The sequence below is a fragment of the Trichoderma evansii genome (genome assembly GCF_050947405.1).
Source record: "Trichoderma evansii strain SZMC 28006 chromosome Unknown GGI43scaffold_5, whole genome shotgun sequence".
NCBI classification, from domain to species: domain Eukaryota; kingdom Fungi; phylum Ascomycota; class Sordariomycetes; order Hypocreales; family Hypocreaceae; genus Trichoderma; species Trichoderma evansii.
The window spans coordinates 1,708,738-1,732,952 of NW_028145201.1; the positions used below are offsets into that span (position 1 = coordinate 1,708,738).

At 49.7% G+C, this 24,215-nt stretch overlaps 8 protein-coding genes across 8 annotated transcripts; 4 read left to right on the forward strand and 4 right to left on the reverse strand.

Annotated features, from left to right (window-relative positions):
- The first annotated feature begins 266 nt into the window (after nucleotides 1-266).
- GGI43DRAFT_319564 (uncharacterized protein) lies at nucleotides 267-1,735 on the forward strand. The gene is made up of 4 exons (XM_083201831.1): nucleotides 267-758; nucleotides 831-964; nucleotides 1,031-1,213; nucleotides 1,296-1,735. Exons 1-4 carry the CDS (start codon nucleotides 432-434, stop codon nucleotides 1,693-1,695), a joined length of 1,044 nt encoding a protein of 347 aa, XP_083062958.1. The 5' UTR covers nucleotides 267-431; the 3' UTR covers nucleotides 1,696-1,735.
- Nucleotides 1,736-4,423: 2,688 nt separating this feature from the next.
- Nucleotides 4,424-7,231, forward strand: GGI43DRAFT_421773 (uncharacterized protein; the record flags this gene model as incomplete). Its single annotated transcript, XM_083208007.1, has 3 exons — nucleotides 4,424-4,758; nucleotides 5,198-5,509; nucleotides 5,659-7,231. The coding sequence occupies 3 exons, from the start codon at nucleotides 4,424-4,426 to the stop codon at nucleotides 7,229-7,231; spliced, it is 2,220 nt and encodes a 739-aa protein (XP_083062959.1).
- A 108-nt stretch (nucleotides 7,232-7,339) lies between these two features.
- On the reverse strand, nucleotides 7,340-8,336 carry GGI43DRAFT_432900 (uncharacterized protein; the record flags this gene model as incomplete). Its single annotated transcript, XM_083209664.1, has 1 exon — nucleotides 7,340-8,336. The coding sequence occupies one exon, from the start codon at nucleotides 8,334-8,336 to the stop codon at nucleotides 7,449-7,451; it is 888 nt and encodes a 295-aa protein (XP_083062960.1). The 3' UTR covers nucleotides 7,340-7,448.
- Nucleotides 8,337-9,038: 702 nt separating this feature from the next.
- On the reverse strand, nucleotides 9,039-10,187 carry GGI43DRAFT_421774 (alpha/beta fold hydrolase; the record flags this gene model as incomplete). Its single annotated transcript, XM_083208008.1, has 1 exon — nucleotides 9,039-10,187. The coding sequence occupies one exon, from the start codon at nucleotides 10,185-10,187 to the stop codon at nucleotides 9,039-9,041; it is 1,149 nt and encodes a 382-aa protein (XP_083062961.1).
- Nucleotides 10,188-15,510: 5,323 nt separating this feature from the next.
- On the forward strand, nucleotides 15,511-17,181 carry GGI43DRAFT_319662 (uncharacterized protein). The gene is made up of 5 exons (XM_083201832.1): nucleotides 15,511-15,914; nucleotides 15,995-16,099; nucleotides 16,159-16,532; nucleotides 16,599-16,666; nucleotides 16,724-17,181. The coding sequence occupies exons 1-5, from the start codon at nucleotides 15,741-15,743 to the stop codon at nucleotides 17,134-17,136; spliced, it is 1,134 nt and encodes a 377-aa protein (XP_083062962.1). The 5' UTR covers nucleotides 15,511-15,740; the 3' UTR covers nucleotides 17,137-17,181.
- A 2,409-nt stretch (nucleotides 17,182-19,590) lies between these two features.
- GGI43DRAFT_319716 (uncharacterized protein) lies at nucleotides 19,591-21,357 on the reverse strand. The gene has a single exon (XM_083201834.1). The coding sequence runs from the start codon at nucleotides 20,945-20,947 to the stop codon at nucleotides 19,700-19,702; it is 1,248 nt and encodes a 415-aa protein (XP_083062963.1). The 5' UTR covers nucleotides 20,948-21,357; the 3' UTR covers nucleotides 19,591-19,699.
- Nucleotides 21,358-23,378, forward strand: GGI43DRAFT_319717 (uncharacterized protein). The gene is made up of 3 exons (XM_083201835.1): nucleotides 21,358-21,899; nucleotides 21,960-23,267; nucleotides 23,333-23,378. Exons 1-2 carry the CDS (start codon nucleotides 21,768-21,770, stop codon nucleotides 23,157-23,159), a joined length of 1,332 nt encoding a protein of 443 aa, XP_083062964.1. The 5' UTR covers nucleotides 21,358-21,767; the 3' UTR covers nucleotides 23,160-23,267; nucleotides 23,333-23,378.
- A 154-nt stretch (nucleotides 23,379-23,532) lies between these two features.
- On the reverse strand, nucleotides 23,533-24,196 carry GGI43DRAFT_382093 (mitochondrial 54S ribosomal protein mL54; the record flags this gene model as incomplete). The annotated part of the gene is made up of 2 exons (XM_083203208.1): nucleotides 23,533-23,789; nucleotides 23,875-24,196. The coding sequence occupies 2 exons, from the start codon at nucleotides 24,194-24,196 to the stop codon at nucleotides 23,533-23,535; spliced, it is 579 nt and encodes a 192-aa protein (XP_083062965.1).
- Nucleotides 24,197-24,215: the final 19 nt, after the last annotated feature.

The following is a 24,215-nucleotide window of genomic DNA, read 5'->3' on the forward strand; positions in this document are numbered from 1 at the left end:
AGAAGAAATTTGAGATTAAGAAGCTGAGAAGTTGCAGAATGCACCATACGTGCCGTGGTTTTATCTTTTTCACATACCCAGCAGCAAAGCCTAGGCTCATCACACGAGCTTCATACTATTGAGTACTGAATTCCATTTTCTAGCCATATGACCTCATACTCTGGCCATTCACTTCCTCATTTGGGGCTTAATAAACGAACTGAGATTATCCGGTTTTAGCCGGGGATTTTGTTCTCTTCGGATGGACCTGCAGATAGAATTGATCATTCTCTGGCTGTTGCTTCTTATTTGGGTTGTTTACTGTGGTGCATGCGCTTTGAGAGACCCTTGACTTTACAGTTTATACAAGAAAAAGACAAAGCTTTTGGTTGAGACGTGATAATTTCGTCTAATTAGACAGGAACATAAGGAGAAAGAAAGAATAAACACATATGACGTCGAAAGGAACCATTCTGGTTACAGGGGCTAATGGCGGACTTGGTTCTGCTATTGTACAGAATATCATCAGCACTCCTGACCTAGCCTCAAACTATACTGGCGTTTACGCCGTGCGAAAAGCAGTCACTGCGACGACACTCCAAGGGATTCTTACTCGCGCCCCTACAGATCACAGACATGAGACGGTAGATGTCGACTTGAGCTTGCTATCAAGCGTGAGGAAGACGGCTGCGGATATTAATGCCAGAGTTGCTAAGGGTGACTTGCCTAGAATTCGGGCCATGATCCTGAATGCTGGGTATTCGGATTATGCCAATCTTGTAAGTGGTGCTGGTAGAACACACGAATGATTAGCTTTTAAAACGGTTATTGATACAGAATATATGTGCTAGGTTATGAGCGAAGATGGCTTCGAAATGACATGGCACATCAATTTTCTGTCCGGTCTGCTCTTATCGCTGCTTCTCCTCCAAAGCATGGATGAACAGGACGGGCGCATCTTGTTCATCGGTAGCTGGTCTCACGAGTAAGCCAAATAAAAGACACGAGCTAAATGGTGGAACGAAAGCTGACACAAATTTTGCGTTTGTAGTAAGGACGATCCTCGCAATGACGTGATGGGACTGGGAGCGTATAAAGATACCAGATTCCCAACGTTATTTCCTGGTGCAGAAACTCTCGCCAAAGGTCAATGGAGTAATCCTGAAGAAGATCCCGGCTTCAGTTCGGGCTTCCGTCGTTATGGAGCCAGCAAGCTGTGTGCTATAATGTTATGGTAAGGCGATTGCACCTGATTTCCAATTATTCTTCTCCTTGAGCCTTCTCAATGAACTCAGCACTGAACATTTTCCTTGCAGTGAAGAACTAGCAAATCGCGTCGCCAAAGATCCAAAACTGGGCAATATCTCCCTCATAAGTTTAGATCCAGGCACCATGCCCACCAACTTCGCCCGAAGAGCAGGCTTCCTTATCGGTGTCGTTGCCACGAGGCTTATGATGCCAGTGCTCTCGGAAATTAGCGTGCGGTTCAGTCCTAATGGTATACTCCGACCCTCGTGGAAGAGCGCCGCAGACGTCATCAGGGCTTGTTTTGAGATCCAAGCCCATAAAGGGGAGGCGTTGTATTTGGATGGCACGGCCGGCTTTCGGATTGCTAAAGACGCGAGAGATGGAGCGAAGAGAAAAGAGTTGTGGGAATATGGTCTATTGGCTGCTAAGATTGAAGAAAGAGACACGGTGTTGGTGAACTGGAAATAGGTAATAAATAGTAAACAGTGGCATTTTATCTGCAAATTTGGGGTAATATTGGCCTTTGGCCTCAGAGTTGTATGGCATTCTAATATGTAATTTGATATTTGCCTTGTGTTTTTGAGACTCTGGATCGTATATCTTGTGGTGGCGAGAGAGAAGAGCCAAGAGGCATTCGTTCAAAACTATTGGATACTACAGGCAATTACCTAGACAATCTACATATATAACTCGGCTACTGACCGTCGTGATGAAGTCAACTATGCAGCGAGTATCGGTAATAATGCAACGATGTCTTATGAATTTCTCGAGCAAGGAATCGAAGGGTGAAATTATAAAAATGGGCAACTTGATATCATCGCCGAAAAAAAAAAACCTTCACAGCGGAAGAACACAAATACTCCGTCGTCGAATTGCAGTGGATCTATATCGTGATTTTCTTTTCCCCCATAAGCTTGGAGGCATAAATAAGCAGAGTAGACCAGATTTAAGATTAAAATTAGAGATACTATCTTGGTTCTTTTTATATTAGAAGGCTTCTTGATTTGATATTCCTTGGTAGTTTAAATTCTGGCCCTAGTTCTGGACTGGAAGTTTGATAGCATTTTATTCATCCCGAAAGGTCCTAGCCATTAATAAACGCAACTCGGGACTTTGATCTACTTGGTGAACTTGCTGGTCGGTACATACTTGTAACTGAGGCTGAGCTGCCTACATAGTAGTTAAAAATTATATTTGGGTATGTGACTTGACACTTCACCGCATTTTCTATCTATCCAAGGTCTCGTAACAATTGCAGTGCCTTAACTCACGAATCATTCACGTAGAAGCACTGGACGCGACCAGACGCGATCATTCACAGCATTTTTAATGTTCCAAAAGGGTCTCATAACAAGCGCAGAACCTCGCCTCGCCTCGCCTATCGTTCAAGAAATACTTTGTAGGGGCAGATTACGGGGCTTCACAGCATTTTTAACCCCCCCTGAGGTCTTATACTGTAAAAACACACAGCCTCCCGTGAGGTGCATGTATCTTCACAGCATTCTTAACACTTTATAATAGGCACCTGCCATGGGACCTTGTTCTACCGATTGGCTCAAAATAAGTGGAAATACCTAATGAAAGAAGCACTGCGTTGTCTCTTTCTGGAAACTGTATGGTCAAATCTGCGAAAATCGAAGCTGAGTTGACAGGGCCTCCCCTTGTATCTGAGGTAAGGCACTAGGACATGAAACAGACGCCGTCACTTTCTAGGAAATGATTGGGAATGGCGCTAAGAATAGATGGGAGACTGACGGCCGGGCCTGCGAATAAGATTGACGGGGAGCATCGATCTGTGCCCCGGGCCTGCTCCGAATCGGCGTTTCGATTAGATGGTGGAGCGGCACGAGAAAACACTGCTGCTGGCAGAATCGATCACATCGCATTGCATTGCCGCGGATGGAAACCACTCAGCGAGCACATGTGGCATCAATACATAGTACTGACAGTTGATGAATCCTCGGCAGAGTATTAAGAGTAGCAGTAGAATCATGAGATAAGCGCACACATGGCCTGTTCCCCCCGGTCCCTTATACATGGCCGGCGGCTCGAAATCGCGTGACAGACGTTCGAGTTTCTCAACCAGCCAGTTCGCTTGTGATATCCGTTCGGAAACCGCAATATCTGCAATATGCAGGGGCAAAAGAAGAAGAAAAGAAAATCCCGCCGTGGACCTCGGCGTTTCAATGTCATTCAGATTAGCAGTTGCGGTTCCAAACAGGTGGCGCATCCCGCAATCACGGCATGGCTAGTACCGGCCTCCGAGTGTGTTTAATCTGGGTAAATGGCCGGGCCACAGCAGCACTTAAACAAACTTTCAACAGCCACCCAATTGGCGCCGAAACGTGTCTGTAACGGTGCCTGGCTGCGGGCGACACGGGACTCCCAATTAGAAGCCGGGTGCTGCAGCTGCGAGAGCGCCAATTGGTTGGTGGACGAGAGCTGCCGCTAAATGTCACTGAGAAACAAAGAAGCCTCCTGCGCCAAAAACAGACGTGGGGTTTTTTCGGGTCGAAGAAGCTCAGCTATTACGGCTGCATTAGTACATGGTGGCAGATGCAAATCATTCTGACGTTCTTATTTTTATGGCTAATAAAAGAAGAAACAGCGCCGTTTGTTTTTGTTTGCTCGCGCACTTTTGTCTTTATGAGGATCTCCCGCTGCCGGGAGCAAACAGGAAGGTCAGCGCCGAGGTTCCGCGAGTGGGCGTATCAAATACATAAGAGTTGAGCAGCTTCATTTTACCTGCGTCTGGTCTGACGGCTCCTGCGCTGCTCCTGCTGCTCCCGCACTGCACCAACACTGCACCAACACTGCACCACCACATGCACCACCACATGCACCACCACCTCACCTGCCGACCGACCTGCAAACTCAATTTCCTTAATTTCCTTTTTGTTCCATTTTGATGACTCGCCCCTCGCCATATTGCTTTCGCCTTTTCTCTTCTTTTCCGGCTGCCGATCGACTGACCAAAACACACATTCCTCCTCTTCCTTTTGCTCTGGGAACGGCTTCGACACGCTGAGACCTGTTTGACACAACGCCCGTGAACGATCAGCTGCCCGCAGAAGCAGCAGCAGCCGGCCTGCCAGCGAACCACTAATACACATAAAGCACGGCCGTCCCGCTAACGCTCGCTGGGGCGCAACCCCTACAACTGCCAAAAATACCCCCCTAGAAAAAACATTGAGCCATGTGGGACCGCGCCCGAGCCTCTGCCACAGCGGGTCTGGACAGGATGCATCGCCGTCATCTTACAGGCACTGCAAGTGGTATTACAAGCTACGAGGCCCCCAGCGCTGACAAGCACGCGAGCGAGGCTCCTATGGCCATGTCCTGGACCACGATTTCGACTTCGACTTCATCCTCGACCTTTTACCAAACCAACGTCGACGGGCCTGCGAATGCGCTGGGCATCGACATCGTCGCAAACGCTGCTGCGACTCCGCGAAGACCGCAGCGACCACACAGACAGCCCCAGATTGAGCATCTGGACGCCAGGGTCACATCGGCTCTCCACACTGGAATGTACGTATGGCTTCTTCTTGTCTCTTTACCCAGCAGCAAGTACACACAATTGGCGTGGCGATGGCTGCGTCATGCACGGTACTTGTACTCAGTATCCTGCGCTGGAACCATTTGTTGCTGCGTCATTCGCCAATGTTTATTGTCTGCCCTCCCTCCCAAAGCACATACCGGTCCGCTTGTTGAGGGCACAGCCTCCAGCAGATGCGCGTCAAACAGGGAACGACAGAGGAAAAACAAGGCGCCGTGCTCTTCTGCATCGGGCTTTTTATTTTTCCCTCAAAAAGTTGGCTTTGGTCGCATGATGCTATTCCCGCGCTATCTGCACTGCCTGCAGCCATTGTTCACTGCGCTACGATATTAGCAGTGCTAGTATTAGTAGCCGTTTGCTTGAAATAGCCATCAAGCGAACCTGCGGCTGACGTCGTGCTTCCAATCTTAGAATATCGACAGACGATCACGCCGATTACGCAGCGTCATTATTGCACCCTGTCGTTAAGCCGCCGCCGCGGAACCCCAGACGACTTTTGCAGCAATACCCAAAGGATTCGACCTGGTCTTTCGCTACACCAGCGAATCCCGAACCTCAGATCGTCACCGATTCAGAATCCAACTATACCAGCGACGGAGACGGATACTCTTCGTCCCCGGCCCCAAACTTCGAACTGGCTTCAATGTATTCAAGGCGGCGTCCCCCGGCGCTTGACCAAATCTCGCCTCCGAGCTCACCAGAAACAGGCGCTTTCAAGTATGAGTAAGTGCTGTGTACTGGTATTCTTGATGTACCTGTTGCTGCCAATCCCGGGGCACCGAACCTTCATTGATCACTGAGGGTTTGGCGTTTTCAAGCAGCCTTGGCCATGTTCAATAGGCGTACATGCTAACAAAGCATTGCTCACATAGTGCGCCCGTGTCTCCCCTCGACGATGAGGACGCCGATTTCCCTCGAGAAAATCCTTTTCAAGGAAACCAGAGACAGCAGCAGCCTTTCACAACGCCGCGGCACATGACTGACAGGCCCATTTCCACGCATCAATATAGAGCATACCAACCACCTGTAGAGCCAATGAATCTGTCTTTTAAAAACCCGAGAAGTCTAGAAGACGTGCCAGTGCCACAGGTCGCTTTGCCACGGAGCAACAAGATGCGCTTGCCCACAGTCAACGAGAGTTCAGTTGCGCAACGATTCAAATTTCTCACCAAGGGTTCATCAACGCCGACAGAGAATCTGACTGATCGGCCAACGTCTGATCGGCCAACGCGGGGTGGTCCAAGTGCAGCGCCCGTCAATATTCCACGAAGAAGCAGCAAGCGCATAAGCCGCACTCACAATGGCCCTCGAAACATATCAGCTTCCCTACCACCTATTCAGTCGTCTGAGCTGGAAACGCCTCCGCGCCAGCAAGGAATAGCAGACCGTGACCTTCTCCCCTCGGCGCAATCGCAAAGGCCCCAGGACACAATCACGCCTGCGTCCAATTTCACGCCACAAAATGCCAACAATATCAGCGCTCTTCCCACGCCGCCTCCCAATCAGAGGTATCCGACGCCACAATCTATAGAGTCAGCTCGTGCACAGTCGCCTTCAGTCGCGGAATTGACTCCCACCGCGCTAAGAATTATTAAGAGGAAACCAGCACAAAACCAGCAAGCCGCGCCTGTAGCACCCTCTGACCCATCAAGATCAAGTTCAAGTCCGGCTTACATAAATCCTCCTCCCCGGGGAGCCTCGGCTGCTGCCGCTACTACTGGATTGCATGAAACAGCGCCTCAGCGCACCAATGTCGGCGAAACGTGGACGCAGCCCCCTTCGCGTTTCAGTGTCACCACCTACGCTACTTCAAATGCGGGCACTCCCCAGCAGCCTTCTGAGGAGCAAATGCCTACAATTACCAAGTCTACTGTCCCTGTCATGGCCCGTCCGGGTCCATTTTCGAAGCGAGAAATCCATAATGTTCCTTCTGCCAGTCACACAATAACGATGCCCAAGCAAAGGGCGCAAATGTCTAGCCCATACGGCGCTGGTAACCAGATGGCGGTCTCAAGCGAGGTATCTCTCAGCGGGACTGTCCACGGCCGGACCGTCAGCAATATGGAATCATCTCGAAATTCCATAATGTCTACCACCAAGCCACTCCCTCCTGCGCCGCCAGAATTGGCATCCTCAGGCGATGACAGAATTGCGCAACTAAATGCTATTCTCTCAGGATTGGCTCACCGCAAGGTCAACATCAGCAAGAGCATCCAGCAGATGACGGAACTGATGCCCCGAGATGCGCTGATGGCCAGCGAGGAGGTGCTTCGAAAGAGGGAGGTTGAGAAACAGAAAGTAGAAGTGCTGAAACAAGAGCTAGCTGAGATCCAGCACGAAGAATATGACTTGGGCTTGAAGTTACACAGAGCATACAAGCGCCAAGAAAAGAATGCAGAATACGAACCAACTACGCTGTGGGTCAGAAGAATCACTACAAATTAAGTGGCATCGTTGTTATGTACTGGGTCTGGCGCTGGGGATTTTCTTTTCTTTTTTTGGTCAAAGATATCAAATCATGTATGAGTATAAATGGTAAAAGGGACAGCATTTAGCGCAGCTTGAAGGTGTGGTCAATTTATGAGATTGCTTATATTTAAGTGAAACTCGGTTTTCATTCCTTTTTCTTCTCTCCTTTCCTTTGAATTGCCAGTCGTTTAAATCATAGTCGCTCCAGCCGTGACAGTAGCCAGAACTCCGCCAGTATACACATCCACAGAGCAGTCATCTCTCCAAAAGACAATACAATAAGTGTGACAGTGAGATGCATAGAGAAGAGGGTAAAAGTGGGAAACTGTCGGATGCTGAACTTTACAAGGTACCATGATGTATGGAAATATGGCTCGACAATGCGCTTGGTAACGAACGTGAAGCAGGCTCCTGTGAAACATATAGACGAAACTGTTGTATCCTGGAAGAACTTTACAGTGAAGAATATTGACAGAAACGTGGTATAAACGCATTGTACAGTAGATTGTATGAAGTAACACAAGTTGCGGAAGAACCAGATGATTGGATAGGGCTGATATGGTAGATAGTCGCGCATTTCGAATGATGGAGGAACAAAGTTGCTTATTTGTTTATAGCGCCATTGAGAGGCAGATGCCGTCTTTTTTGAATATGCTGAGCTTGTTTCAAAGGTACCATCGCGTAGTATATCGAGAGGAAGGGCCAGGCAAGTCGGAGTGGGTAAACGATATCTAATCTTTAGTAAATTCTTTAGTTGATGAATCTGTCGATGTACTCTTTTGAAGTATGCGAAAAGCGCATTTCGAGCGCGGACAACTGCCTGGACCATGTAGTAGAAGGTGTAGATTGTGGCGACTGAGAGATGAGCAGCGCTGAGGAGGATGATGCTGGCGTTGTGGACGATGGATATTGTAGAAGTGCGGTGGATGACGAGCTGCGCTATGATGGCGTAGAGGACGAAGAGCATAGTCGTTGCTGCAGAGGGAGGAAAGTGTTGCGGACAGAGGCCGTAGAGTAGTACAAGGAGGAAGAAGGGCGTGAGTTGGAAGAGGGGAGGCGGTGGGATAGAGAGGGAGGTCATGATGATAGGCTTTGATGATGTTTTTGATGGTAATGATGTTTATCTTATAGCGTTCGATGTGTGGATTTTGATATAAATTGGATGATGTGGATGTATGTACAGAGTAAGAAAGAATAGAGAAATAAAGAAATAGAAAGAGCATTAAAGATTGATTGTAGTCGTGAAGTAGAAAGATGAAAGTGAACGGGAGTTGAAACATGTGAGATAAAGAGTAAGTGATGTTGACTTGAAAGACATGTTCAGGTGAATTCACAAAGACAAATCAGAATAAAGTGCACATTTCAATTGGCATCATAAAAGGCAATGCATCTATTATTATCTATTAATAAGATCAGTTAGGATTGAGATCAAAAAGAAAAAAGACTTCATGGTGTATGCATGCATGTCTTGGAGATTTAGTCCGCCCAATATACGCACCTTGCCATCTACATACACACATTCGCTCAGGTACACATCACGCAGAGAGAGGAACATATAGTTTATAATAATAATATGCATTCATATCGCCTGTAGAGGCCTTCTTGTCTCATGATCAATTATACCAAGAGTGATAAAATAAAATAAAAAAAATAAAAATAAGCCAAATCGTCATCAGACTCATTGATATACTATATATACATATGCATGAATGGACATGGAATTAACGCCTTCATTTCTACCAACTTGTCTCTACTCACTCTCTCTTTTCATTCACACTTTGCCTTACTCGCTCAGCCAGTCAAGCACAACCTTTGTAAAGTTGGACGGGGCAGAGATCTGAGGAGCGTGGCCCAGGGTAGGGAACTGGTACAGCGTGCAGTCGGGAATCTCGCCGCAGACCTGAGGTCCCAGGACGTTAAAGTGTCCCAGGGTGGCGGCGACCGCGGGAGAGGCCCAGTTGGAGCCAATGGCGACGTGGTCCTCGTCGCCGACGATGAGCAGCGTCTTGGAGACAATGTCGCCAAAGTAGTGGGCGACGGGGGAGGTCAGCACCATGTCGACAATCTCGCCCTGGTTCTTGATGAACTGCTGGCGCTTGGAGCCAAAGTAGATGTTGGTCAACATGGTGACCCAGATGGTGTACGAGTCTTCCCACTGGCCGACGTAGTAGACGGCCTGCTCGTAGGCCTTGATGGCGTCAAAGGTCTGGGCGGCCTCGGCGGCGATGTCGTAGTCGATGGAGACGTAGGGGACGCCCTTCTCGACGTAGTCCTCCAGGCCGACGGGGTCGACCAGCACCAGCCGGTCAATGGTCTCGGGGTACTGCAGCGCAAAGCGCGTGCTGAGCATGCCGCCGACTGAGTGGCCGATCAGGGTGATGTTGCCAATTCCCAGCGTGTTGAGCAGGCCGCGGGTGTTGTAGGCCAGCTGGTTGAGGCTGAACTGGTAGTTGTCGGGCTTGGTGCTCTTGCACCAGCCGACCTGGTCGGGCGCAATGACGCGGTATCCCGCGCCGGCGAGGGCCACGATGGTGTTGTTCCAGGTCGGGCCGCAGAAGTTCTTGCCGTGCAGCACGACGGCGGTCTGGCCGTTGGGCGCGCAGGTGGGCTTGACGTCCATAAAGGCCATCTGCAGCTCTTGCTGCTGGCTCTCAAAGGTGAAGACATTGACCGGGTAGGGGTATGTGAAGTTTGAGCCGTTGAGGTCCTCGGGGAAGGGGCCCTTTGAGATTGTGCCGTTGGCGGCGAGCTGCAGCTGCGCAGCGGCGAGGCTGGCGGCTGAGACGAAGCCCGAGGCGAGAGTAGAGAACTTCATGGTGTCGTGAGAGTATAAGAGGACGAGGAGGAGGAGAGAGAGGATTGCGGTTAGCTCAAGCAGAGAGAGGAAGAAGAAACGAAGCGAAGCAGAGGTGGGAGGGTGGGAGAGAAGCATTTAAGAAGAGCAAGAAACGAAAAACTCGCCATGGTTTAGTCTTCTACTCCAGCACAGCTCTAGGCCAGGGGAGGATTAATTGTCGATGGAACTGCGCATGGCAAGCGGAGAAAGGTTCGTTGGAATCGGGACAAGGGCATTTAGACGATGAGGCTTCCCATGTAAGTACAAGGTCGGGATGAGATATCCACCGAGAGGGTACTCTGCAAGTTGCCACCAAGTACCAACACAAAGGCTGTAAACCCCCAATTTTAAAGCACCATTACTAAGGCAAGTGGTATATTCTGCCAAATATGACATTACCCAATCTATTTTTCGAGCGGGCGCCCGTCCAAATCTCTTTCCCCCCCAAAAACATCCATGGATGGCTGGTCTGCACTCACAATCTCCAATTAATATTTCCTAGGCCTAAACAGCTGAAGGCCAAGCCCAGTAGGGATTGCTTCTACCCCATTTTAGCGCACTTCTCACTGCAGTCTTGTCTGCATTTGATTAACTCCCCCCTTCTCCGCGGCAGCGCCAGCCGAGCAGTGCAGCCAATACAGGCAGTCATTGTCGCTTTAGTGCGAGGTACCATCGGGGTACCTGTAATGGTACCTGCAGTTGGCCGCGCTGCTTCTGTTGCAGGTACGAAGTCACATTTGCGAGAGGGATGGCCGGTTAATTTTCCTATTTGCGCTGTGTCTCCCGCTCGGTACCGGGGCCGGCACGAGGCGGTGCGGCAGGTGGCAGAGCCAACGGCATTCGCCTCATATAAGAGCGAGCTCGAGTGTGTTGGTAGAGCATTCAGACACAACCTATTACCATATATCAATGCAACATCTGCAGCGGTGCCTGGTCGCTTCCACTCTGGAGAGACAATGCAATGAAACGTCAATGCTAATGCTATACGCGGAGCATTACCAGCAATACGATGACGTACGGCTGACCTCAATTTGCAGCCCAGGATTAGTAGTAATCCGTTTAACGTCTAGCATGGCACTATCCTCCATGGCATGGCCGGGAATATCAAGCCATCCAGACGATATTACCATGGCCACGTTTTCCCCTTCAGCCTCTCCGTCATACTATTGCTAGAACTTTTCCCGTTGCGGCTCGCTCAGCGAGGGCTACTGGTATAGATCCTCGTTTGGTCCAATCAAGTCATCCAGGGCCATCGCCAATGGGCATAGACTCGAATCTTCAATCCTGGTTCATTCATCTCATTATTCTCCGTATGACGTCCAAATATTGCCCACTGGATTGGTATATTACACTATTCCGTGCTACAGCTCCCTCTTCGCCTTCTACCGGGCATGGAATCGCCTCCTTTCAGAGACGATGCAGGCTTCGTCCCATTATTATTCCCTACCATGCTCCGTTTCCCGGCCGAGTTTGCCGTCCTCACCGCACGAGCTGAAGGGACTAGCAGCTCGTGTCCCATCCAGCAGGCTGGTATTCTGCGTCTTCTAGCGCCTTGGCTTCAGTTGAGTGACCTTCCCCCGTCCTCCGGTAGGTCATGCCACCGAACTGATAGAGAGCGAATGGGAGACTCCTGCATATTTTCTGGGTCTCGCTTGTACAGTAAGCTCCCAGCTCGCTGGGTCCATCAGTTCTCTCAAAGGCTTCAGTTTGCGGCCATGGGAGAACAAGTCATGCTATTGGAATGGGATCTTTTAGTTAATCAGATGAATGAAAGCAAACTATTGCTTCTAGTCTCTGATTAAGCCCTGTCTTGGCCAGCAAGGCAGTGCAGGGCCAATTCCACGATGAGAATATACTGGATTGCGCCTCTTTCTTTTTGGCCAACAATAAGACGATTTTGGATCTCTCGCGTCACAATAGGTCTCGAAACTCCTTCCAACGGCATCATGAGAGTCCAGGAGGCCCTATTCTTTAAGTACGCTGTTGTTTGAGCTGCTGTCCCATATTTCTATTCTTGCAAGGCACATTTTCTGCCCGTCTATGCGAGTTTGCTTGACTGCCGCGCTTACCCAGTTGAGGCCTTTGCAGAAAAAAATCGAACATGCGACGGAAGTGGACTTGACGGATTCGGAGTTGGAGTAGTGCCCACAATCATTCCGCGCGGCAGGGCCGGCAAACTCCTCACGACCAGGGATTTTGGAACGAAGCGGCATTCACGGCACACCGTAGACATAGCGCCACGGGCCAGTTTCAATGGACCTGACGCCTGGATGAGACACTTTGATCTCTCCCGGCTGCATAATGGCCTTTCCTTCTTCTTCTTTTCCTATTATGAGCTTTAAATACTCGGAAGAGCGACGGGGTTAACAAGGAGGCCGGCTCCGAAATGGGGAAGCTCCCCACTGAACTGGTGGAAATGTGGCTGAAAGTGCTGATGGCGCATGGCTATGCTATTGTTGTTGGTTGTGCTGCAGCGGATAAGGGTGAGCGAGAGAATGTGGTCGAGCAACAAGCTTATATCTTTTTCTATTGCTCGTACATCTCGAGTGCCGATCGATTACTTGTTGCCGCTTCCCCAGAAGGATCAGCGTTGGATCCATGCATGACACGCATCTGCACAAATCCTCAGCTGAAAAAAAAGGTCGTATTATCGTCTTCGAGAAGAGCAAGCCGTCTCTTCTCTCTTCTCTCCCCCCTCCTCTTTCGGCGTCCTTCCGGACCTCGCTCTCGCTCTCAGAAACACCGAATTTCTGGCCAGCGATGCGCTTGGCGCTCTGGTGCTTACGGGCTCCCTTACCCAATGTAGTGACCGGAGATGGCACCGGGCCCAGCGCTGCGCTCATATACCAGCGAGAGGCGTCGTTGAAGCAGGGTTTAAGATTGGCGACATGTCGTCGGCCCTCTTTAGCGCCAAGGAGTGAGGGGCTGGCGTCCCGGAAGGCCCTGGAGTTCATCCTAGTACCGTGGTGCTAGTACCGCTTTGGTACTTCGTGTATTGTAGAAGCACTAAAAAAGGCTCAGCGGGCTACCAAAGTACCTTGAGGTACATACTTGGACGCTGTAACACTGCGGCTCGTCTGTGCTTACGGATACACGTATTTGAGCCGTACAGTGGGAGAAAAAAGAAATAGCACGCACTTTTCTACGAAGTGCATGTATACCTGATTATTGGTAATGGACTAGCCGAAAGGCTACGATAACTGATTTATGTTCTTTTGCTACTTCTTGGAGTTTTTCAGTGTTGTCAGTTGGAAAAATGTAGCAAAAAGTTAAAACTGACTCGACAGAGATCTGGATGATCCACGGGAGATCGCTGGCGGCTCTCCCGCCCAGCCAGCTTTTATTTGACAACTGAAGCCACCGGCTGTGGGCTAGGAGGCGGTTAGCTTGGAGCCAAAGATGTTAAGAATCGATAATTCCAAAAGCCACAGACAATGTTAAAAGAGCCTCAACTTGCTGAAGACTCATGATATTTTTGTGTATTATTTTGTTTTCATTCTTAAATTTCTTTTCTTTTTCGGTCCTTTGGAGAGATGGTGGATGCAAAACATGCCTATCGCGCAGATCTTCCCCATTTCCAATGACGGATCGACGCATGTCAGAACCGATTGGTATGTATAGACGGGCTTGACAGGCGCAACCAACATGAGCTGATATATTTACAATGCATGAAATAAGAGGAGGGATGCCTCATTGCCGTCCAACATAGTGAACCAACGGAATAGTTATTAAGTATCCACTGCGACGCTTTCAATGTCCTGGACGGAGAGTGCTGAAACCAGCAGAGATGGCATGTGAAAACTCTAAAGAGGAAGGGGGGTTCAGCTCAACGATTCGCGCGTCTATATCTCAAAGAATCTAGATGGGTACTATTGTCCGAATTATAGTTGCATTGCGGTATGTAAGCATCCAATTCATGACGATCGCAGATACTGTCCCCATCTTTTCTGTACAGCACGTGTAGATAATCAGCTTGCACAGCCTCCCCCATGCCGTGCCATGTGCTTCCTACAGTCTGCTTCATATTACTATTCCGCTCCAGGTTTCGGTGATTTACTCTTTTGCCAGATTAGTTTCTTTTTCGGTTCATGTAATACCGTAACCGTGAGCGGCCCTGAACAGAAGCGGAAACAATATTTGTAATTGCACAACTGCATAGTTCGCTCTCAGCCTTCAACCTACTAGTACTGTATGTCCTTACAAACACAAAGATACCTCTCGGAAAAAAGAAAATATAATAAATAGTGCGCACCTGAAATCCGCCCTGAATCCTTCCTATCCACTTTTATTACAATCAATATAAAGAGACTTTCCGTGGCGTCATGTCATGTAACGCAGGCTGTAAAAAGAAACGAAAAGTATACTGCTAGCTGTCTCAAGTATGCGCTGAATGAAGCAATCAGCAAGGGACCTTTTTTTTTCTGCAGGTCCCCACTGCAGCCACTGGAAGCGCTTTCCTGATTCTCCATCTTGTCCCGTCGGCAGCGCTGAGCTAAGCCGCTTCCAGCTTGGCCTTTTTCATGCCTTTTTCGGCCCTCTCGGGTGGGTGGCGTATCCTGTATCCATCCTGTATCCACCATCAGACATAGCTTGACAGGCAATCTTGCTGTAAACAAAAAAAAAATGATGCCGCCGGGGAGAAGCGCTGGCTTTCCGTGGCCCCTAGTCTAATCCGCAAAAATGGCCGCTCGTATTTTTGAGTCTATCTTACCTTTTTCCCTTTCTTTTGAAGGATTCACCAGTTTAGCTGGAAAAGGTATGAAGCATTGCTGCTACAAAGGGGCAGTGGCTGATATAGCAAACAAGCAGGCAAACCGGCTAATGTGTAGTCCGAAGCCAGGATGGAATCAGCGCCAAGCAAATAGCAAGCCGTGCAAATTTGTGAATGGCATTATCTACTGTATGCGGAGACAATTGCTACCACTACTTGATACTACGTGTGCTTGTACTGCCAGTACTCTCCTCCTACTGTACTTGGGCCCTCATGCTCATTCCACTTTCGTCTAGACCTCGTCAAAGACCATGTTCACTCGTGCATTGCCCTTGCAGCATATGGGAAATAAGCCGGCCGGTACTGAGCTCTACGTCTTCCCTCTCTTCCCTCTCTACCTCTACTATGCCTGGGACCATGCACCAGCGAGGGGAGGGCCATTATCGCGGCCCTTTGACAGGGCCCTTGTTGGTGTGATGGAAGCCCACTCTTTTCCTCGGCGCTGCTGATGAAACCGCCTAGCTGGCCAGCCATCCCAAGCTGCACTTCATTTCGGACATGCACGTCTGCCACTTAGACGCGAGAGCCAAACTCTGTTAGCCGTAGCTTCTTTGCAAGGCTAAACCTGTGTCCTGGCCCGTACCGTATGCCCTCGGTCGTTCCCGTTAGCTGGCTTTTTACTATGATGTATGCACAGAATCGTGCTACGTTCCTATTTTCCTCTCTCTCTCCATCTTTTGCCTCTCGTCTCTGCCTATTTCGTAAATTGTGAGCCCACTCAGCCGTCCGGGGGAACCAAGATATAGGGAAGGCCGTCCCCATGTTCACCCTCCCCCTCCCATAATCTATTTCCTTTCATCCTTCCGGCTTTTGTGCCGTTCTTATTCTGCCAACTGCCGGAGGCACTTCGATCGTACACGACCAACAGACCCGACATAATGCCTGGTCTATTGACTCCAGACGAGGCGGCTGCAAGCCATGCCAACCTCGTTACCGTACCGAGTATCGTCTTCTTCGCCGTGACGCCCTTCTTTGTCGCCATCAGATTCTGGAATCGTATCTCAAGAAGAACAGGGTTGGGCTGGGACGATTACACAGTTTTAGTGTCATTTGTATGGTTACCACCATTTCTTGGTCCTTTGGTAGGATGTTTGTACTTTGGGTCAGAGAACTAACATATAGAACTTGTTAGGTTTGTACTCTGTTGGTGCAAATATTCATGATGATTTCAGTACATTACGGGTTTGGAAAACATATTGCGTCGCTGTCAGTTCCGGACAAGCTGGCTGCTCTCAAGGTATGACTCTTTAGCTCAAGTTTCAGTAGAAAACAACTCACATTTCCTTTGTTAAATAGTGGTTTTACGTTGCCCAAATCTTCTACAAGCTCACCATCGGCCTGACCAAAATGTCCATTGTCCTCTTGTATCTGCGAATCTTTATCCAGAGGTGGTTTCGCATCTGCTGCTACGTCCTGCTGGGCATTGTCACGGCATATGCTGTTGCCAGCACACTTGTGTCCATCTTCCAATGCAACCCGATTAGTGGAGCTTGGGACAAGTCCACTCATCCTACATGTGTCAGTCTGACTCAAAACTGGTACGCCAATGCTGGCTATTCGATTGCCACCGATGTTTTGATCTTGCTGCTGCCGATGCAGCCCATTTGGGCCAGTAAACTACCTCTTAGCCAAAAGAGAGCCTTGATGTTTGTCTTTGCTCTTGGTAGTTTGTGAGTTTTACCTTTCTTGAGAGAAATGCTTGATTTGCTTTGAGAATACGTAACTAACAAATGTAGCGTTACTGTGACATCTATCTTGCGTGCCACTACTCTCAACTTCTCGACAACCAGCCCTGACACGACTTGTGAGATACCTTGCCCCTTTTTTCTTGCGAATTCATTTATACTAACAGGCCGTCCAGTCGACATCGCCTCGACTCTGTGGACCATCATCGAAGAAAATGTGGCCATTATCTGTGCCTGTTTGCCCATGTGCCGTATCGTCCTGGCCTGGCTCTTCCCCCAGACTTTCGGCAGCAACAATGCTTCCAAGGGCTCTACGGGAGCATCCGGCGCTCTGGGATCAGAGAGCCGCAACAAATACGGATATGAGCGCTCCACTTCGCCCTCGCGTCGCCAAAGCTGGAAACCCTATACCGGACCAAACGGAGATTCCATCAGCCGCAGCGTGGCTGCTCATCAGAGCGACGATACGAGTGAAGAGTTTATCCTCACATCAGTGCAAAGACATGGCTCGTCGGACGACCAGGATGGAGCCATCCGCAAGACTACAAAGTACGAAATCTCATATGAAAGCGGACCATACAAAAATTAAAAACCTATTATGATGTCTTGGCGGTAATGGAGTATTTACTCATCAAAAGAAAAACTACGGAGGAAAAGTTGCCAGTTTTTTTTTTTATGTTATCTTTGGCTATTTTGGAGGACTATTCTCATGATCATTATGTAGGGACTGGTTCTCTTTTTCAACTGTCTCACCAAGACTTTTTCTTTCCATCTACTTCTATTTTTGTTTTCCTTTGTATATACCACAATGGTATCAATTTTTCTCGTCTCGGAACACTGGAGACGATTTACGACGATATGGGGACAAGGCCTATACTGTACATACACCCACGGGTTTTCTTTTTTTTTTTCTTTGTCTATAAAGAGATACCAATTAGTACATAATTCAACCTTCTATCATTTATCAGTTTATTTGCTTTTTACATCTATATCACTAATCCTTGGCAATTCCGGACTATTAGATACCAATGTAGATAGCCCTTGGCAGTCCAGAACATTCCCATTCTTCATGCCCAGATCTAGCGTTATGCAGACATTTCACCCTGATGCCAGGGGTTCGTTGTCTCGACCCATGCGGACGCGTTTGCATTCGGTACTTGCGGATCCTTGTAGAAGAGGATGAGGGTAAGAAAAAGGAAGAAAGACGCATGGGTATGACGCTCTTGGATTTAGCCATTCAGCAAGTGCATGCTGCTAGCAGTATACTATTTTCTTTTTTCTTCTTCACGATGACATTTTCTGCTTTAGTCCTCAATAGACAAATTCATGACGGCTCACATAGTGTAGAAACTTGACAGGCCATAATCCACACGGATATGTATCCGCGACAGCTATAATGCTAAATGGCACCACAAAGTCCCGCCCTTTCGCTTCGCCGCAAACACTCTCCCCACTCTACCAGAAATGGAAGACGGCAAACAAAAAAAGAAAAAAAGAGAGGAGACGAAAAGAAAAAAAAGACGCTGATCCGGCGTGGGCCGGCCCATGCTTCGTCTCGTGGCTCCCTCGACCCCTTTTTTATTACCTGTAATTTTTTTGTGTTTCCTCGAGTTTGACCAGGGTGTGCGTAGTCTTTTTTTTCTTCTTCTTCTTTCTTCTTCGGTGTACGGAGTAATTGGCCCCGTAATATAGCGAGCTTTACTAGAGCGATAGAAATGGTGTGCAGAAGAGGATCGGGAAAGACCGTTCTGTTGTAGCCCCTTTTTGGTTACGCGTAGGGTTTCTAGGCGGGGAGTTTAGGATGGTGTCGCTTAATATTAAGCGAAGAGTTGGCGCTTGCTGGAATGATTTTGATGGTGAATGACTAGATGGTTGTTCGTAGATTCTATATAACGCATTGCTATTATGAGACAGATACCACTACGAAGAGTTGCGATAAAAAGGTGCCTGTACATGTGCTTATTGGATTAAGATGCCGGTTTAACCCACAGGTCCCTACGTGGGTAAGATTGGAGGTTAAGCCCCTGTATCTTCCGAGCATGCAAAAGGAAAAGGATTGAGGGAGTCATAAAAAGGAGAGACCGTGTTTGCCGGCTAAAGAAGAAAAGAAAAAGCACAGAAAAGATAAGGAATAAATAAACGAGCTGTGGTGATGTCTCGAGCTGTGATGTCCCGTGATTGTTGCTGCAAGCACCTTCAAACCAACAGCTAGATCCAACGTAACATTTCCCCCGACTACCCCATTCGTAACCGAGATGCTGGATCTTGGGTTGCGCCCAGAATAGCTTACGCCATCACTACAAAACAGCCCCCAAATCTGTGCATCTCATGGAAGTATTAGTACTAACTAGGCCTAAGCAGTGCATGTAGCTATGTAAGCCGGAGCAATTTTTTCTGCATAGGCCGATGTAGATGTACTAGAGAGTGGTTTATATGCTACAAAAAGAAAAGAGAAGGATGGAGCAAAACGTCCGATGTTTGTCATGCGGCGCTTTTTTTCTCTTTTCTTTTTCTTTGTGGGCGCTTGTGCTTCGTACTGTAGTATTTACTAGTAACAAGTGCCTAGAGCGCCAGACTTATCTTGGGTTAAGTGGTATGGCCGTCATTATTAGGGTAATCCTTTGTAAACAAGGAGCTGGGATGCCATCTGGTAGTATTGCCTTTCCGAGAATGTGTCTATTCTCCAATTGCCTCAGTAAAATGATATGTCATGCCGGTGGCTATTAGTGACATGTAAACAACACGGGGCATAATTCATGCACTAGTCGATGACATGTCTAGCCAAGGCTTCGACGTGCTGACTGTTTGGACTACTTGGATACGCTACGGGTTAGGACGCGAGCACCGTAGGATTTTCGGAACTCAGCAGGTCTGGTGTTTGGAATTGATGGGCAAAGTAGGAGGCTGAAAATAAGGCTCTCTCTGTTAGTGATATAACCTATTATGGCTACGTTGACGGCTGTTGCAAAAGGAATATTCCTCGGAAGGACATGTTCGTTGAAGGTTGCGATTTTACTCTTGTTTCGATTCATGTTGGCCATGCTTCGTGCAATGATATGCATATACTACTTCAAGATGAGTAGACATCATTCATTTGTATTTTCAAGTAGTTTTATTTTACAGATTCATATACAGGGTAGCCCACAAGGCCATCAACTCATGCCCTCCATAAACTCGACTCTGTCAAGCAGCATCTGTCTATATCCCATGTACTCCTTGAGGCCCTCCCACTCAGGGCCCATCTCCTCACCGTGCCTCCAAGGCTCCTTGAAGCCCCATGCACATGCCACCTTATCTAGAGCGGCTCTCTCCTCCTCTCTCAGCCATCGATATCGGAGCGGCGTTCCAGGTGTCCATGTAACTCGCTTCATCTGGTCCTTGTTACTCAGCTTGGCAATCATACCAAGAGATCCCACTACAAGGAAATAACCCGAGATACCGGCAAAACCAATTCCCGTAGCAGTGCTGATATCCATGGTGTTTTGCCAATAGGCAGCATAGGCCGACGACAGACCGAAGATGCCAAACGGAAGGGTGACGAGACCAAGGGCGGGCGCCGTACCGTGCTTGATCAGCTTCTGGCGCTTGAAAGCAGGAAGGGAGTATGAAGCCTCGATGATTCCAAGAGCCGAGTCTAGGTTCTTGGCATCAATTGCAGTCTGCAGAGCCATATCTGCGATCACGGGCTCAATAGCCCGAGCAGCCGCATTGGGATTCTGCTTCACGTACGCAATCTGACCATCCTTGACGACGGGCTTTGGCTTGTTTGCATACATCTCAAAAACAGCAGGCAATGACTCTGGCTGGCCAAGCTGTGCTTGAATAGCGACATAGAGCTCAAGGAATTCCGGTGCCATCTCAACATTCGGGTTCGCAATAATGGCATATGCTGCGTGAGAGATTCGAAGAGTCGCCTCCACCAGCTTGGCATCAACGGGTATCCTCGCGCCCGTCCGTTCGGCTCCCAAAGAAACCAGCTTCGATGCCGAAGCCCTGTATTGCGCCTCTGCCCGCTTCAATTGGGGATGTAGCGCAGCTGCCGCTCGTAAACATGACTGCAGAGCAGCGGCAGTAAGCTGCTTGGCTGGGATACCGTCGACCGAGAGGAATTTGTTGACGCTATCCTCTGCCATATTCGCCAATTGCGAGGCGTCTGTCACCGGCCGCTGTGTTGCTGAAACTGCCTTCCCGTCTGCTTCTGTTTCAGCGTCTGCAGCCGCCTTTGAGGCTGATACTGATGCGGTCCATCTCGCAGGTGTTGATCTCCAAACCGAGCTTTGAATAGCCTGGCGGGGAACCGAGGATAGAATGCGAGAGAAAGGCTGCCTTGATGCGTGTGCCGGTAGTGAAGCACAGGACTGGCATATAAAGCCAACCTGCCGGGTATTCGCTCGTCGCATGGTGGTAAAAACCTCGAGAGATGGGATAGTAGGCTGAAGCGTAGCCAATGGCGAATGTAAAACGGCGCAAAGTTCTTTACTGAATCGCCGTGCCGTAAATTCGACTTCACAGCTTGACTAGACCCAAGTCGCTGCGCGGAAAGGCGAGGGCAAGGCGACAAGGCGGAAAAGTTGCAAGCTTGGAGTTTGGCATAAAATCATTGCCTGCAAGGCTGTGATTGGCTCCACACCTTGGGCTGGCAAAGGAAAAGTGACATATTGTGGTACATGCAAGTGAGTGTGCCAAAGTGCTGATCGCAAAGGTACCAAACAACACCTTATGCAACTCTAATCACATGGATCAGCAATTTTCAAAACAAACAAAGAACATTAAAGATCTTCTCTGTACTATTTCAACCTTCATAAAAATTAATTTCCTTTTTCACTCTCAGCCACTGATACGTCTAATATACATCTATACATAGAACAGGCTCCAGCTGAGGGCCTTGCCAAAAGAGTGGGGCCCTTGACTGGACTGGCCCTCTCTCCTCGAACGCTGTGCCGGGCTCGTAAGCCTGATGACGAAACGCCAGCGACGTGCCTTTGCCTCTGCCATGCCCACGTCGACATCCTCGTCATCGCCCAAACTCTGCAATTCGCCCGCGACGCTCCTCGGACACCCGTATTTAGGGACGCAGACGCAGCTGCAGGACCATCGACATCCCGCGGAGCCTGCGACCCTGCACTAGACCAGACGCTTATCTGCACCTCCACCCAACCCTCAGTGCAGCAAGACCCCGAAACTTCAACCACCTCACGAGACTCTCGCCCATATCCCGCCATGCCTCCTCCTCCGCCTCCGCCGCCTCCTCCATTGCCTGGTGCTGGAGGACCTCCTCCTCCCCCTCCCCCTCCTCCTGGAGGAGCCCCCGGCGGTTTGCCCGGTCGTCCACCGCCAAGTTCAGGAGGTCGAGTGCGTGCTCTCGCCAACCAAGACTCTCAGGTGAATCTTCTCGACTGACTCTTCTCGCAGAATGCTCTCCTCGCCGATATCAACAAGGGAAAGGCCCTTAGAAAGGCCGTCACCAACGATCGTTCCGCCCCAGTTGTTGGCAAGGCCTCAGGGTCATCAGGTGGTGGCCCTGCCATTGGCGGCGCTCCTCCGGTCCCCGGCCTTGGTCTCGCGCCGCCTGTCCCTTCAGCAAACCGAACCCGAAGCAACAGTGATCACAATGCTGCGCACGCAGATGTACGCCCGGTCGACTCGGCACCGCAGCTGGGAGGCCTGTTTGCCGGCGTTGGCATGCCGAAGCTGAAGAAGCGAGGAGGAAATATCGACACGGGAGCTGGCTCAGCGCCCTCCTACGCCTCGGATTCAGAGAAAGCGCCATCTCATTCTGCGCCCCATGTGCCGAGCTTTGCCGCACCGAAACCACCAGCTCCGCCAACTGATGCTGCACCATCTGCGCCAGCTATTCCGGTTCTCCCAGGGCGAGGACCTCCGATTCCTCCCCCAGGCGCAGCAGCCGGCTTGAAGAAGTCAAAGGGGCCGCCGCCTCCGGTTGGCAAGAAGCCGCCGCCGCTACCAACTTCTCGAAAGCCCTCCCGAGTCACGCCGCCTCCAGCTCCCGCTCCACCTGCTCCCCCTTCGGCTGCTCCAGCTCTTTCAGCTCCTCCGCCACCACCGGCATTCTCAGCACCGGCTCCTTTTGCGGCACCTCCTCCCCCGCCGCCTCCTCCAGCAACATCCGCTCCAGTACTGCCCGGAGCACCACCGCCTCCTCCGCCCTCAGTAGCGCCTCCGTTACCTTCACCATCATTCGCTCCTCGAGCTCAACCGCCGCCGCCGCCGCCGCCTTCAGCCCCTCCCGGAGCAGCGCCTTCTCTTCCTCCAGCACCGCCAGCACCCCCGATTTCAGCTCCACCGCCTTCCAATGCGCCTCCTCCTCCCGCTTCACGACCTAGAGGGTCCTCACTCCGCCATACGATGCTCGACCCGAGCTCATTTACCCTGACCGCGAATGGAGGCAGCTCACCAGCCCTTTCACCCAAAACCACTAACCACTCACGAACGATGAGCCAGGGCGGTGGACGAATCTTCATCGACGATAAGAGGTGGCATTTTAAGGACGAGGGTGTTTTCCCGAAGCCCAGGGATTTTGTTGGAGGCGTAAGGAGATATAGAGCAGGCAGAGGGAGCAGTGTTCCGCTTGATTTGAGCGTGTTGAATTAGGCCAATAGATGATATCTTTTTGAATTTATTTCTTTGGGGGGATAGTATACCCTGTGACTATTGAAGAGAAATTGACGTGTGGAATGTGAATGGTTTTGGAAGGGCGAGGTAACTCTATCTTTAAATCATACGAGAACCTTTTCTGACTTTTATACGGTTATACTTGAGCATAGATTTGTGAAGTGATAATAAGGTGTTTATGTAAGCATATCTTTGGCCATTAGCCAGCTCTTCTCTTACTGAAAATAAGCTACATCACGTTACAGGCATTGAGATCATTTTCTTGAAAAATCTTTCGTTATATATTGTACAAATATGTTCTCTATATCCAACACTCGCTTTTTTCTCTTTCATACACCCATATTTAAGTTTTTTACATAGACTTCAGGTAGTTGGACTCCTTGATCTTGGCCCTTCTCTCCTTGCGCATGGCCTTCCTCAGCTCCTCTCGCTTCTCTGCTGCGACGAGGTTGTCTACAACGGTGCCGTTTTGCTCTCCGGGCAAGTTGACGGACTGTTGCTGCAGCGGTACCTTTGGCGCCAGGGCTTCGAGGTTGCCTTCGGCGAGGAGCTTGGCTTCGAGGGCCTTTTGACGCTTGGCTGCGAGTTTTCGTTGTTTCTTGGATTTTGCTATAAGGCGAGACAAGTCAGCGTTTATTCGTCTTTCTAATTGAAGGCATAAAGACAGAGAGAAGAGAAAGAGAAGATCACGTACAGAATTCGTCGCCCAGGTTGTCATCCGCCGCATCGGCCTTCTTCATGACGTCCAAGCAAGACCACAGCCACTCCGGGTATTCCTCATCCTTCTTGGCGACGGGATCCTGCCCGCCCTTGATGTAGTTCAGGCCATTGAGCACGGTTCCCTCCGGGCAGCTGGATCGTGCGGTAGCGGCCGGCTTTGCAGCTTCGCCAGCGTCGGTGGTGGGGGTTGAGAGCTGAGGTTCGGCAGAGTAGAATCGCAGGGACGAGGAGAATTGCCGTGAAAAGGTGAATTGGCGGCGCACGACCGTTGCGCGCAGGCACCGGGTGCAGAACATGGCTTTTTATATATGTGAG

Coding starts and splice junctions, on each gene's coding strand:
- GGI43DRAFT_319717 (XM_083201835.1), top strand. CDS start 21,768: ATGCCTCCTCCTCCGCCTCCGCCGCCTCCTCCATTGCCTGGTGCTGGA. Junction 21,900..21,959: donor CGCCAAGTTCAGGAGGTCGA/GTGCGTGCTCTC, acceptor CTCTTCTCGCAG/AATGCTCTCCTCGCCGATAT.
- GGI43DRAFT_319716 (XM_083201834.1), bottom strand. CDS start 20,947: ATGCGACGAGCGAATACCCGGCAGGTTGGCTTTATATGCCAGTCCTGT.
- GGI43DRAFT_319564 (XM_083201831.1), top strand. CDS start 432: ATGACGTCGAAAGGAACCATTCTGGTTACAGGGGCTAATGGCGGACTT. Junction 759..830: donor ATTCGGATTATGCCAATCTT/GTAAGTGGTGCT, acceptor TATATGTGCTAG/GTTATGAGCGAAGATGGCTT. Junction 1,214..1,295: donor CTGTGTGCTATAATGTTATG/GTAAGGCGATTG, acceptor TTTTCCTTGCAG/TGAAGAACTAGCAAATCGCG.
- GGI43DRAFT_319662 (XM_083201832.1), top strand. CDS start 15,741: ATGCCTGGTCTATTGACTCCAGACGAGGCGGCTGCAAGCCATGCCAAC. Junction 15,915..15,994: donor ACACAGTTTTAGTGTCATTT/GTATGGTTACCA, acceptor AGAACTTGTTAG/GTTTGTACTCTGTTGGTGCA. Junction 16,533..16,598: donor GTCTTTGCTCTTGGTAGTTT/GTGAGTTTTACC, acceptor TAACAAATGTAG/CGTTACTGTGACATCTATCT.